Raw genomic sequence first — 15,890 nt, forward strand, 5'->3', positions numbered from 1 at the left:
CAGCCATTACAAAAAAGAGAAAAGAAGAGCATCGGGCGGCGATATTTACTTTCTGGGGTATTTCCTTACGTGGCAGTTACTATATGTGACATCTTGAACGAAGATACTCAGTGTAAAAACATCATTAAGATTTTTAGACAAACAAATCTATTCAATGACATGTAATCACTATCTGTACTGCAATTGTATTTCTATGTAATTATCCTTTATGAATGTTGAGATATGACTTTCTAAGTTAAAGCGACAATAAATAAGTATTTAAAAAAACAAAAGCATGAAATGAGCCTGTATTACGGATGCGTACGATAATAAAATGTTGTGTAACTCGCGGTAAACACACACTGCAGTCGTGAAGGAAGCACTCAAGACTGGGGATAATAAATCAGGTCACAGTTCTAAAATGTCATCAGAGAGCTCTGTTCAGTATCATAATCTCTAGAAATCCCTTCAACAGAAATATTATTACATCCAACGGACGATTAGGCAATGAGCTAAAGCTTCAGCGCAGAGCTATTAGGCCTTATGTCGTTCTTGCCCGGACGTAAGTTGCATTCTTTATGTTGCAACTCGTGGATGACACATTGGTATTGGGAGAACATGGTTGAAAAAATTCACATCAGAGGGCAGACTCATCCAGAATATGCTGCTGAAAAAGTAATAAACCTGTGCAGGCAGGCAGCTGAGGAAAAAAAAAAGTAATTTGAATCGGCGGATATATCCGCGTTCCCCGCCGAGCAAGCGACTTGTAGCCGCGGATCTCACCGCATCGCCCACGGAACGGGTTAACTTGGAATCTGCTATAGCGCAGGAGGGATGTATCTGTCGAGAATGTGATTTTGAAGAGTCTGGTCGTACATCTCAGAAGCTGGATTCTGCAAGACTTCCCTTCACTTTGAAAATGATACTCTTATCATCTGAAATGAAAAGTCGTGCCCGTACGGTTGTAAACTGTGCTAAAAGTTGTGTTCTTTTAACTTTACTCATCAATTGGCAGCCCGACTTAACATTTCCCAACTCTTCATTTTATAAACACTAAAAATAGAGAACGTTTTTCCCTAGTCAACACCATATCAAAATAAGTTGGAACAGAAATTAGGAGAGGGATAACAAAAACACAGCAGCACAATGAAATAAATCACTCTATTATAAATCAGCACTCAAATACATATCTTTAAAAAATATATCAGCTGGTGACATCACATTCATACAATTCATTGCAATTTTAATATAAAATATAAACATCAGGTCTCTTTAAGGACTTCAGAAGGAAATGAGGACTTGTTCAAAGTGGAAGAACATAGATATTTACCAAAGATACAACACACATTTTACGTATAATTTAGTCGGCATAATAAACAAACCCTTCAAAAATCAAGATCCGTAACCAGCAGCTCAAGTTAACACTTTGTGCTCGGACTATTTGAAATGGCATCACTCTCTTGTACCTGCATGAACATTATCACTGCTCTGTCAGCTTTTGTTAACAATGCATATTCTAGATAAACCAGTCTGTCACTTGAAAAACGTGAACAGTTGGACGAGAACTAGCTGAGCATATGAAACAGTGTCCCCATTACTAACAAAAGTTAATGACATCTAACTGAATCAAACACATGACCAACAGGTTGACACAGTGTGATAGTAACAATATAGTGTTAACAGAGTCATCCTATGATACCTTATTTAACACCGGGCCACTTAAAATGATTAAAACCACAAAGAACTGCAACAAAGTTGATAGAAACTGTGCTTGAACGCAAGAAACCAACGAGTAACTATAATCTTTTACCATATGTTAATTGTAGTTCTAGCCTCTCCAAGTTTTTTAAAAAATGTTTTATTTCATGTATATATAAATCAAGTGCCTGTTTCTATTTTAAGGTTAAGATAATGGCTGATGATGCCTGAATTCAAGGCGAAACATGTACCATTTTAGTTAACATGCCAAACTAAGCCAACTAGACATTTTGTATTGATTAGGTGGTAAATTCAATAAATTGACTTATTGATATTATTCCATTCAAGCATCATCAGTACGGATCAAGAATGATATTTATCACATGTAAGTGGTGTGGTGGCCGACAACACAACTCTCTGCAGTTCTCTTTCCCAACTATCTGCCTCCAACTAGCGCTACAATGAAACATACTTAAATGTTAGAAAAATCATGGTTTGGCCACATTTTGAGGGTTACTTTAAAAGAAAGATGAATGGATACAAACTGTGAGGAAGACCTACATGAAACAGATAGCAAAGGGAGGAGGCTGCAGCACTAAGAGCCTGTGAAGTACCATCCACGAGTAGGAAGTGGAGCGATGCTGACTTTACGTCCCAACTTAGAGGATCGATTTAAGAATGACAAGCCCACGCACATGGCATTCATGGGCTCTTAACTTGGTAGCGTAGTTTGATGACCACGAGGCCCTGGCATTGCTTCCACTTACTTGTGCCAAAAAGTCATAACGGTAATGGAGTAGATGGTACAGTCGGAGTCACAACTCCAAGCCTGACAACTGGGGGTTGGATGGGGTAGCCTTTGGGAGTGGCATGGTCCCCGTACTTGTTGCTAGACTGAGCACACCAGAAGAGCAAACTTCTGAGGTCCTTAAATCGGAGACAGTACAAATAACAGAACACAAAATGAAGGCAAACATTAACAGGACAAAACCTTTGAGGTCCAGTCATTTTGGCAGTATTGAGCAAACAGTGATAGAAAATATGATCCTTAAATAAACAAAAAAGTCAAGAAAACTTGAGGTAAGTTCAGATAAATAAGTAATCATAACAAACTTTTCCATTAGTGGCTTTAGAAGTTCCAGTAGAAGGTTGTGAGATCTTATCAAGGGAGAGTTTGCTTATGATTACATTTATAATGCACAGCCATTTTCTGGAGGTTCGTCAGTTAAAATAAGCTACAACTAAGAACAGGTTGAAAATACCCAATGCTCCTGACAAATTTCTACAGTTTTAATTCAGATTTCCTGTAAATGCTCAGTAATAAGAATCATAAATTTACACAGCACTCGTAACTCCAAATAATTCCAACTACAAAAATATGTTATCCCATTCTCCAAATAATTTTTCTGCTATTTGTTCCTTCCAACAGGTAACTCTGTGGCAGGTGTATTATCAAGAAAAAACAGCGGAATTGCATTTTTGTCATCAAGAAAGGACAACAGAATTTCATTTTTGTTTGTAATATTTTGTATTGTGAGAAAGGAAGAAATAAGAGAACCTCTGGACTCTGCTGGAATATTTGTTTGTGTAAATTAAACATGTTTGTAATAATCTTTTTTTAAATAAGGAAATTCAACAGTATGAACATTGCAAGATGCAAAAGCTTTTTGAAGGATTTTTTGTATGTACATTTTACATAATCAATCATTTAAAATTAATGTCAGCAAGCATGAAGAAAAAAAACATTTGGGACGTATAACTTGAAGAATTTTTGAAGAATTATTTAAAAATTTATTTTTTGTAATTCTGTATGTCAAAATTGTAATCTGATGTAAAATTTTGTAAGGTGCTTTATTTTGAAGCATCCTATACCGCACGCGCGGTTACCGATGTTGAAACAAGTGATGTAATCCCTCTTGAATCAGTAGGCCAGGAAATGACCGACCATATATGGTCATGCAATTGTACTGGCAAACGAGAATCTAGTAGAAATTGTTTCTTATTGGTTAATTGTGATCGGCCCGTTTCCGGTCTTCTGCCGGCTTTGCGTGTGCTCGGCGTCATTTCCATCCGACCGCCCTAGCGAGTGCAGTTGTGCTCTGGGGACCCTACCTCCTTTTGGTAAGTGCCATTTCAATGTTTTCTGATTTTGATTGATTTAATTTAACTCCTTTTGTATTTTGGTATCTTCTCGCTTAATATAATTTTTAAAGTTTTGTTTTAACGTGTTCAAGTTTGCCCTAGATTCTCGTAGGTTGTAAATTCAAATCTTTTACCTGCATTTTAATTGACAAGTCATGTGTAATTCTACATACGTTTAACTTGTATTTTACTATAGGATGTAAGCATCATGATTATGTTTTCGCTTTGGTTAGTCAACCTGTATGTGTCGTTGAATCAAGCATCAGTTGCTATGTAATTTAACTTGTTTTTGTAAAACTTTCTTGTTATTTTTAATATAGTTGAGCTAGAGGGTGTTTATTGTAAGTCTTTTCTCCCACATAACGTCATACGTTCCCATGGACCTCATAGGGCCCCCGCACGTTCCTCAATCCTTCTTAGTTGTCATTTTTAGGCCTGTAGGTGTTCACTTGTGTATGATCTGATTACGTGCTTTGAAAGATATCCGTCACGTTTCCATGCTCTGATGTGTATTCACCGCCACTGCGTTATTTTACTATTTCTTTATTCACATTTTATGTCGACATTTATTTTTTTATTATTATTATTGTGTATGCGTTGTCTCAAATCAACGCTACAAACTCAACTCTGAAATTTGAAAAAATTCATCTATTTTGACATGCATGATATGTACTCCACTATGGTGGACAAATTGCCTCGTAATCCTAGGAAATGTGAGATCAAATAATAACTTCCGACTAATAAGCAGGTTGGAAAAGGACATTTTAAAACAGGAGCACATCAACACCTGGAGAATTACGGTACACCTGGGACGACAGCTAGTGGTCGCGAGTACCAGAATAACTGCTGGCTGGACTACACAATTCCTAATTTCGTGGTACTAATTATTTTGTCAAAACGTCAAGGATAGTGTGCAGCTCGGTGCAGTGGAAATGTTTTACCAGATTTATCTTTATAAAGCGGCCCTTTCACATTCAATTATAGGGGCCAATAACCTAGATGTTAGGCTCTTTTAAACAACAAGCATCATCATCATCATATTCAATTAATTTAAAAAGAAGAGTTTGGCTTCAAAATAAATGTAGGGACATGTGAAGCAATCCTGATTTTACATCTGCTCTGAGAGGATCGATTTAAGAAGCACAAGCCCATGTACATGGCATTCATAGATCTAGAACCCAGGGGCTCTCAGCTTTGGAGCAAACCAGCTCAGTCGTGGCAAGCTCCTCACTTTCATCTATCCTATTCGACCTTTCTTGATCAACTCGTTCTTTTCTATGCAAGGCCTAGGGAGTCTTTCAATTTCATGCTATACGTGGCCATACCTTCATTTTCCAAAATGTCAAACCCCTTCCATTTTCCCCTCCGATTAGTGTTAATAGACGATGGTTGCCCAGTTGTATCTCCTCTGAAAACAATAATCACCACTATCATCATCATAGATCTAGAAAAGGCACTTGATAACATTGATTGAAACAGGCTGTTTGAGATTCTGAAGGTAATCGGGATCAGATACCGAGAAAAGAATGTCTACAATGTGTACAAAAATTGATCTGCAGTCATAAGAATCAAGAATTTTGAAAAAGAAGCAGCAATTCATAAAGGAGTGAGGCAAGGCTGTTATTTATCTCCTCTTCCTTAATGTAAAGGAAATCAAAGAGGAATATGGAAAGGGAATTATAATCCAAAGAATGGAAACTGAAATTCTGAGAGCTTGGTCTTTTCACAGTGACAAACATCTATCTTTTAAAACTATGCGATCTGACAAATGAAACTACTCACTGGTTACAGGTTAAGATACTCTATTTGTGCTCTATGCTCAGCCATAGACACCCAAGAGAGTTTCGGTTTACTCGGTCTGTCGTCTAGTAGGAAAAGAGTAAAATGGAACGTCGAAATTGACGAGCAGACAGCCAGATGGCATCAAATTGAAATGTCTGCACACAGTAGCTGAGGCCATACGATTATTATTATTTGTGCTCCGTGACTCAACAGAGACTAAATCACAAGGCAGTCTGCTTAACGCACCAAGATGACTTAGACAGTGCTCACAACAAAGAAGTGGCTATGGTTTTTGTTTCAAAGAATGACAGAAGAAAGACACAGTTTGGTAACTTAGATTTATTTCAGGCCGGTGTAACATGGCGAGTCAATTTAATATTTTCCAAGTCAATGTGTATTGCCATTGTATAATTTTAAAAAAGATATGTGTTCTATTTCTCCTTCTTCCAAAAGCAGACACTGACAATGAAAGCCAGGGAACTTTAAAAGCTGTTATTTCTCGGACCTAACGCGTTACGTCGTGAACAGTCGAGTTCGTAGGTAGGCCTACACTGTGTACTTGTATACTTTTCCAGCACACAAGTCACTATAGTTATTTAAATTCGGGCGAGTTGGCCGTGCGCGTAGAGGCGCGCGGCTGTGAGCTTGCATCCGGGAGATAGTAGGTTCGAATCCCACTATCGGCAGCCCTGAAAATGGTTTTCCGTGGTTTCCCACTTTCACACCAGGCAAATGCTGGGGCTGTACCTTAATCAAGGCCACGGCCTCTTCCTTCCAACTCCTAGGCCTTTCCTATCCCATCGTCGCCAAAAGACCTATCTGTGTCGGTGCGACGTAAAGCCCCTAGCAAAAAAAGTTATTTAAATTTATTTTTACAAATAAAAAATATACCTTGCATTTAAAAAAATAGTTTGCATGTGTGACATTTAGGATCCCCTGAACACTCAGTGGTTAACGATGCCGCTAACGCAGAAATGAGCAAGTACTCGGGTGAACTGTTAAACAGTGCACCTAACCTGTCAACTGTGCAAGTCTCCTTGACTTGTATAAAACCTACCGAGTCTCTCTTTTCTAAGCTTGCACGTAATCACAGACTTGGGACGGACATTCTGGCTCAGGTACCGTAAGAGATCACACTTGAGTCTGCGGCACACCTCCGTCCACTATCTGTGTCCGCGGCTTGCGCTGCTGGCTCATGACGGGCGTCTTTCGCGGAATTGTCGTGGGACTGCTGGTGGAGAAGTTGGACGGGTCCTTCAAGGAGGAGTTGCTGCCCGTCCTAAGAGAGGGCGTGCTGGCGCTACGTCGAGGATCGACGCTGCTCGTCGGATTGGGATGAGTGTTTATAGGGTGCGAAGGAGTGTGGGCCCGTTTCTGCTTCGCCGGAGGGGTGTCTCGGAACTCGTACATGTTGGTGGCACTGTGGTTCTCTATGCCTTCACTTGGGTCGCTGGCTTCTTCCCTCATCATTATGTCACCGCTGTAGTACCGGTCAGACAGCCTGGAACAGAGAAACCATAGCTGTTGAACACTGAACACTCATCAAAATGTGACCTAGAGGGGTTGCAACACCACTGCTATCTGTGAGTCAGAAATGAATTAGTCCACCTACAAGTTGGGTTGCAAGGACATTCTGGGGGAGTGAAGATTTGATGAGGATGGTATCAACCCAAAATAAATGGATGGACGAGTGGAGTGGAGCGGAGCGGAGCTGTTGTCTCATCTAGCACGTGCCTTTTTAACAACTATTTGAGATACGCTAAAGATATAATATACACATTATTTACACAAAATTGTCCTCACTTCTTGCAAAAACGTTTGTTATCTTCAATGTTAAAGTTAGAAATAACTTGAAATATGCCATAACGTCTCGTAACAGAATAAAAAATGATCATTGTTGCTGTCTAGCAATTTAAAACGGAAGTTCCTTATGAACTGTTGAGAAAACACTCAAGACAAAATATACACATTATTTAATAAAGTAGTGCGTTCTTCCATTTTTTCAATTTCTGAATAATGAATTTTGTAATTTACCACATGATTTTATGGCTGAAGAAGTGTCAAATAGAGACAAAACATGTCCCAAAATATGTTTAATATGTTTTTATATCAAATAGTTTTCACTTGTAAAGTGATGTGTATTGATTGGGTGGACCATAAACCTTACATTAACTGTATCAATATGGATCCATACGATGAAGTTGCTTTACGTTGCACTTAGGTCTTATGGTGACGATGGGACAGGAAAGGAGCGAGAAGGAAGCGGCCGTGGCCTGGCGTGAAGATGGGAAACCATGAAAAACCATCTTCAGGTCTGCCAACAGTGGAGTTCGAACCGACTATCTCTTGAATACTGGCAGCACTTAAGTGACTGCAGCTATTGAGCTCAGTCGGGATGGACGTTGAGGCTAGGAGTAGGTCATGCACCAGCGCTGGGTTTCAATATCTCCCTATCTCATCATCATCTCCTCATATGAAGTTCACCCATGGGCGTCAATTAGAAGCACCTACACCAGGAGAGCGGAACATGTCCACAGACATTCCCGGCAATAAAAGCCATATGATAAATTTAAAAAATATTGGATAAAAGTTGAAACAAGGCACATCTTTTTGTACTTAAGCCCTTACTAAACCAACATGTTTTTTCTCATATTTGCCTATTGGATCCTCCCCATTTTAAAAGACGGAGAAAAGGTTTTAAAAAGTCTCTTATAAGCGAGTATCGTATGTACTCGCATATTAGACCCCTTCTTCCCACTTTTTTTACAGCCAAAAAACGTAAAGGCAGGTCCAATATGCGATAACCTCAAATTTTGTGCAGTGAACACACGACTTCTAGGCAATAAATTGTACATGTAAACATTCAACACCATTCTTTAACAAACTTATGAATGTATTTGAGTTCTACTTGCTATTGTTGTTGAAAGGTAGTATTTCTAAAGTAAAAAAACAATAAATGGTGAACACACCTTTTAATCCTACATATAAAGTAAATATAGTCGGTTTTAGTTACTCAAATCATGTCATTCCATCTCATTAATTCCTCTGATTAGCTTGATGTCAGGAAGGGCATTCAGTCATAAAAACTTGCTACAAAGATCCATCTTAGTTCATACTCGACCCCGTACAGAAAAGGGATAAGGGTATCATATTATGCAATACTGATACAAAAGAACTTATTGGCCAGTCATTTGTCTCTGTCAGTTGAGCAGTAGGCCTGAGTAAACCTAATCGCTGCTTACATCTGAATTATCATCTCGTGCTGACAACTTCCCTGCTAGTACAATTTATGAACTTCATCATATAGATCCGTATTGATACAGTTAAAACCAAGAAACAATGTTAGGTTTTGGTCCACCCAATCAATACACATCACTTTACAAGTGAACTATTTACTCATTTGGAACAAATATTTCAGGTTTCCTGTGGGATGCAACATCTTTATCATAGTATGTTTTGTTTGGCGTCTCTGAAAATCGTTAAAAGTAAGTTGGAACATAAAATCAATATTATTATTATTTGTTAGGTTCGTTGGTGAGTAAAACAATCATTATGACTGGATTGTTTTTATCACGTTTTAAACTTACTTTTCTCCATAAAATACCTATAATGGCATGAGTTACGAGATATTAAACGATCACGTTGTTAACGATCTCGCCTGCTATATTAATAGCAACAACCGTGAATATTTCTCAATCAAAGTAAACTCGTTTCCTTGTCGTGAGGTGGCGTAGCTCTTTTCTTAGACATGCGCCCAGTGGAGCTTTTTTACCGCATATCAACCTTCCTGCCATTCGTAAATCTCTGGCAGTACGGTAGAATTCAGGCTCCCGAGAATGGCAGCTAATTATGCTAACTATTACGCTGGTGGACATGCTTAACTTCAAAACACAAGACATATAGCACGACTGATGCGTGCTTGCAATGCGCAGGTCGAACACCTGCTACAGAGGCAGACATTTCTTAAGTACGAAACACAGACGTACTTTGACACGTTTCCACTGTGCAGGCCGTATGGATAAAACTACTCACAAATTTGTGAGCTGCTGTAACGCTTGTACCCGCTTCGAAGCACAAGCATTGTTTTTCCTTTTCTTCGTCTCGATAAGCCAGGGGGAGTCTAATATACGAGTAAATACGGCAAATAAAGTACATCTGTAATAAGGTTTTGCCATCCCAAATTTTACAGTATAACTGAGAACACTTTCAAACCATGCATCATATAAATGAGGGTACAATAAATTTTAAAGAATGTAGACAATAAGACAGAAACCTTAAAGCTCACACAGAAGGTCTGATCCCAGCACCAAAAGTCCAAGCACATTGTACTAACTCTTCACAAGAAGACAGAGTGGTCTTAAGGGTTGTTTCTTTATTAGTGGCAACACCAGGAAACAGAACATCATCCAGTGAAATGACGATACCACATCATTCTACACAATGCCAGGATCTATAATCAATAGTTGCCACTAATAAAGAACTAGCCCGCGTACTTACCTAATTCAATTCACTGTTCTTATCGGTCAACATTTCTTAAGAGGTTGTCTTGATAATGGGTTGGCCCGTAAGTCGTGGCTTTTTTAAAGTAAAAATTTTGCTTGAAAACCATAATGTTTTGGCAACATGTTTTATGTTATTCGATACAGAACGATGAAAATACCGTGTATAGTTTTGTTTGTTTCAGGTCCTTAAAATGTGGTGTCAAGTCGACAAAAAAGTGCATTTTCGACACTTCTGCTTTTTTTGAGTTTAATTGAGGTGATAAAGCCACAGAAGCAGCTCGAGAGATTTGTGAAGTGCGTGGCAAAGAAGCGACGCCTCTTAGAATGGCTCAACATTGGTTTAAGAGATTCAAAGACGGCAATTTCGACCTCAAAGACGTGCATCACACCGGACGCTCCGTTCAGTTCGATGAGGAGCGACTGAATCACCTTATTAACGAAGGTCCACACCAAATGACGACGAAATTGACAGAGATAATGGAATGCTTCCACAGTACCATAGAGCGTCGCCTTCACCTTCCACACGCTTTGAACAAAAACAGACAAAACTCAGCGAGTCACGAACGCCACAGGTTCCCTTGCCCGTCGTGAGTCAACTCATGGACACAAGGAGCCCTTCCTCTACTGAATCGTTACCGGCGATGAAAAATGGTGGCTGTATGCCAACACAGTATGAAGCAGCAGAAAGAATGAGTGACACTGCGATCAAAACAAAGTCTGCACCCGCACAAAAGATTGTTTGGAAAGCATGATTCGCTACTAATTGCTTGATTGGAACCAAACAGTGACTGCGGAACTTTACGTCCAACAAATGCAATGAGTCAACAACGCTATCCAGCAAAAGCAACCTGATCGGTGACATGGTGTTCTTCTGCAACACGACAACACCTGCCCTCATATCGCCAATATGGCCAAGGAAGCCATTCAAATGCCTGGATGGGAAGTGGTGCCACATCCTCTGTATTCTCCTGACTTGCAAGAATTCCACCTGTTTGATACTATATGTTTGCTTTAGTTATCTGTAGAACATGTTTCATTCCTTAGGAACATCTTCAACTACATAACATTGCTCAGGTGAAATTACAGAGAATTTTATTCTTCTCAAAAACACCATCTTAAAGTAACACCTTTGTTATGGTATGCTTAAAAAACAATTTAAAGAAAGATAAAAATAATTAAAATATGTGGGGGGCGGTGGAGTGGGGCAGTGAAATGGGAAGGGAAGATGGATCTACTTATGTTCTAACCTAATTTCAAATAATTCCCTATTAACTTAAATAGATGTCAAAAATTTGTTAGTATACAGCACTTTTGTGTAGTTTTTACTAGATAAAGAAAGGTAAGGGTGTATTCTGCCCGAAGGCAGGTCCGAACCTCCGCAGAGGTGTGCCTGAGCCAGAGTTTATGTACAGTACTGTGGCCAGTTCCTTTCTGCTCCTCCATTCCCTTACCCCCCACCAACAGCGTGTGGCAACCAATCCAAATCTTGACCACAACCAATGTTGCTTAACTTCAGAGATCTCACGGGATCCGGTGTTTCAACATGGCTATGGCCGCTGGCAGTTTTTCCTAGTTATTAATTTTCTTAAGTTTTTGAAAAGGAGTTTTTCATGTCGATGTTCCGTCTTAATTAAAATACTGTTCTCTTCCGCTGCTATTCTTTTCCCAGGTGAGTATTGTTGTTTGATTTAATTTGGTGAAAATGGGTCTCTTGAATTTTGTTTATTAAGGGATCCTTTGAAGCTGATTGCTGTCTTATTGTTGTTATGAAAAAACTTCACTAGATGGAAAGACACATCAGCCCCTCCAAGGACACAGTAGGTTGCTGACATAACAAGACAGTAGACACAACACAGACTATCTGATCACAAGTAACCAGACACTCAGTACTGCTCAAACTGTCTACAACCAGAGAAATCTTCCTCCAGCAAGCGGGAACCAGAATAATTTTCTTTCGAGGTTATTATATCATAGTGTCAATATGGAGCAGCAACTGCAGTCCACAAGAGCTGGCAACAAGCAGCCTTCAAAATGCTATGCAGTAATACGTTCCCCCACACTCTCACCTCACATCGTCTGACTACCACTCCAAATTACGCGTCTGTAGTGACAGCGGTCTTCACTCCGCTGAACAATGGCAGATGGGTGTCTGATCAGCTCCCGGCACATAATTACGGTGTCCGCTCTGGAATCACGTGTCGTCCTGCAATTTTCACATACCACACTCTGCAGTGCTTGATGCTCTCCACTGGTTAACACACTTGATAACTGTGTCTCCATCAGGCATCACATTAGCTGCCATGCTAATTTTGGCTACTCAGTCCTGTTTTGACTGAAACTTGTCATTTCTTATTTTATCAGCTGTGCATAAATGTCCTAAAGATTTACTTATAACTTGATAAGATGACCACAGTACATGTTAGTCAGTGGGTTACGCTTTGGCATAAGAACGTCAGGCCACATCTTCTACTTTCACTGTACCAATGTGACACATACTGGAATGTATTGTACTGTCAACCTCACCTTGGTCATTATGGGGTAAAATCATATGCCGACTCAATTGGGCTGACAAAATCGTCACATACTGCGCCATTTTTGTGCGTGTTCTATACTGCCGACCAAATGAATTGGATGAATGTCTCAAGATACCATAGTTGATGCTGCTGGTCCAATCACAGCCACAGCTTCCAGCCACTCAGCAGCTCTATTATGAGAACTGTGGATTGAAAATTCTTATTTTAATGTATTCATTTTTTTGTTGTTTAAGATTTTATTCTGTTTGAACTGTTGGACTTGGAAGAACTGTTTCAATTTTGTAAACCTGGATCTATCCACACCATTTTAAATTCTATTTCAGAAACTCTTATTTATGGGTTCTATCAAAATGATAATTCATCTGTGAATTTTAATATTTTCCTTTTTGTCTGAATTTGAGAAACACAATGTACTACACGCGCAGTTCTGAAAGCGTGTTTCCTGTTGTGAAAACGAAGAGTTTTCTCGAACATTCATTATCACTGTGTCAACAAGTAAGAAGAGAGTTTTGATGGACAAAATAAAAGTAAATGTAATTGGTGAATGTGAAGGTCGAAGGTGAATTCTGTATTCTGATTGGTTCTCTTTAGTGGCTGCACCATTTCCTGTTTCTTGATCTTAACCCGCTCCTTCGGTGGGAGCAAGATAGGATTTATTTCTTTGATCATCTGACCATGTTAGTAAGCGGACGTGCTCCTTCTTTGGTCCCCTCGTGGGAAACCCGGTCTCAGGGTTCTATGTTTATTTAGGTTTTTAACTTCATTCTAATGAGACAATTACTTTCTTACGCACGAGTTTACTCTCGAGTTTCACGTTTGTCGAAATGACTTAGCTTTTCAGCTAAGATCATTTACTGTTTAACTTTGTACCTTATAATGCCACCCGTATTTCTGTGTCACCTTGCACAAGTACGGAAAACCTGAAGAGTTTTAGATAATGATGCAAGTTTACTGTACCTCTGTGGCTGGTTTAATTTCTATATTTATGTAGATTGGGACTAGCCCTCATTTTAGTCGACATGTATTGTCGAATTAATGTTTGTATAGATTCAAATTCAGTGCTAAATTTCTTTTAGCATACTGCACATGTTTCCAGGAAAACTTAATAACTCTTTAATTTCCCTCTGTAAAGGTCTTTCAGTTTTGAGTTTCTGATTTTTTATTTTCTTAATTAATGTTGTATTTCAAGGGCAATTACCCTCTCCATTTTCTTTCATAGCAAACGGCTACGTTCCATTACCTCTCAGTGTTCCACATCCATTATATAATTGCCATGTTTGCTAACCTGTTTGCTTACATTTTGTGCTGTGATGCGTTCGTTATATCTGAGGTTTTTTTACTGAGCTTTAAATTTCATTTTTTGAGAGGAATAAAACATCCATCCTCCAATGAGGGCGACCATTCAGATCCGGAATACTGTTACAATTTCAATGAAGTTTAAAAAATATAAAAAACGAATGTCAATCACGTTCTCAGGTACAGAAGGAACTGAATGATTTGTAGAGTCCCTCAGTATCTGTACTACTATTTCTTCTATTTCGCAGAATGCAACTTTCAAATTTTGTAGGACGGTCGATGTCTGACTAGAAAGGGTGCCTCTTGCTCCGAATAGCAGACCTCTGCCAATCCATCAATCCATAGGTATTGTATACTTTGTTGACAGGGAAGGCAAGCGCAGAACATAAATAGCTTGCTTTTCTAGGTCCACATCCCAAGCCTGATTTAGGTCTCTTTCAAAGCGAATGGTGGGATCTAAGACCATGTCAGCCCTCCGATTAGAGATGCAGTGAACCTCATCGTGCACCTCCCATCCACGTCTCTAGCCTTGAGCAATCAACGTTCTTACACGCTGGTGGCGATGCTTGTGCATTAGCTCAGTGCTCCGGCAGAATCCCAGCACATGTCCAAGGGTTTCTGTCTCATTACAGCCACTTTGGCGGCAACGAGTTGTGTTGAATGACCTACCGGGAACCGACCTGACTGTGGTGAGGTTGCATGACATCTTCACAGTGTTTATCTATTCAGAAGAGGTCAGAGGTGATTTATGAGTCATCCAGGAGTTTGCTTTCGAGCAGCCTGAATATAACCCTTGTGGTAGCTACTACCACGACTGAAAGGATTGATTTCTCATAATTTCACGTTATCTTCTTCCGTCAAACTTTGGGGGGAGACTTTCTTTTTTGTTTGTCAAGTCTGTGGAGTGTCATATCTTGTTCTTTAGGTAACTTCCTTACATATTGTAGGTGAACATCCTGAGTATGGAGTAAGCGATTACTGGCTTCCCATTTTGTGCAAATTATTCCCATCCCTCTGACCTTTCTGGCACTATACAGCATTGAATTTGGGGTATCATCATTATTTCTTTTACAGAACTTCTTATAATTTTGTCCAGAGCTTTAAGAAAGACATTTGATAGTTGCGTCAGTTGAGCACATTGTAGAGGATAGATCAAACCCGGCCAAACAAACTCGTTAATAACCTTGATTTTTTTGCTCTGGTTATATAAGTTTTGTTTTTACCCAGTTATTATTATTATTATTGAATATCCAAAGCAGTTTGGAACCGTATTTTACATAGTATACTAGGGTTGTAGTTAAAATACATATTCAGTTTTACAATGAAAATGAATTCATGTATCTAATCAATGGAAAATGAAGTGGCTGAAGTTAATAAAATGTTTGTAACAGCACGGCTTATTAAACAGATGATACAGGGGTTTTGATAATGCAATGTTGCAATAATTCAAACGAGAGTTCAAGTCATGCCTTCTTCTTTCAAATACAGCGCATTCAAACAGTAGGTGGTCCACTGTTTGTGAGGATCCGCAAACACTACACATGTAGCCATCAGGACGATTGATTCTGAATCGATGAAAATAATAACCAAATTTGCCATGATCAGTCAAAAATTGAGTAATTTCAAAGCTTGGCACCAACACGTTACTTTGCAAGTAGTTGAAAACCTCAGGGAAGAATATTTCTCTGGTGACTTGGCCGCTAGTGGAAGAAGTCCAAATGTTCTTCCATTGATGGATTACATGCTTGTTTATGATTTTTTTAGTATAGCTAGGTGACGTTTTGTCATAAGAAATTTCCAAATTAGATGCAGCCGCTGCTTTTGCCAGAAGATCAGTTTTCTCGTTTCCAGATATTCCACAATGACTGTGAATCCAGTCAAAACAGATGTGTGGACTTTGTAGAGCTGCGGTTCTAATAGCTATAGCTATAGGATTCAGATTATATTTATTATTTAT

At 39.2% G+C, this 15,890-nt stretch overlaps 1 protein-coding gene across 2 annotated transcripts in view; it reads right to left on the minus strand.

Moving 5' to 3' along the window:
- Positions 1–1,121: 1,121 nt before the first annotated feature.
- Positions 1,122–15,890, minus strand: part of Gli (carboxyl ester lipase-like protein Gli) — a 191,464-nt gene continuing 176,695 nt past the window's right edge. For both annotated transcript variants that reach the window (XM_067154886.2, XM_068229317.1), the window contains exon 13: positions 1,122–7,102. In XM_067154886.2, the coding sequence (XP_067010987.2) occupies positions 6,733–7,102 (370 nt within the window). In that variant the 3' untranslated portion in view covers positions 1,122–6,732. The remainder of the gene's footprint in view (positions 7,103–15,890) is intronic.

Source organism: Anabrus simplex, chromosome 10 (genome assembly GCF_040414725.1).
Source record: "Anabrus simplex isolate iqAnaSimp1 chromosome 10, ASM4041472v1, whole genome shotgun sequence".
In the NCBI taxonomy this organism is placed as follows: Eukaryota; Metazoa; Arthropoda; class Insecta; order Orthoptera; family Tettigoniidae; genus Anabrus; species Anabrus simplex.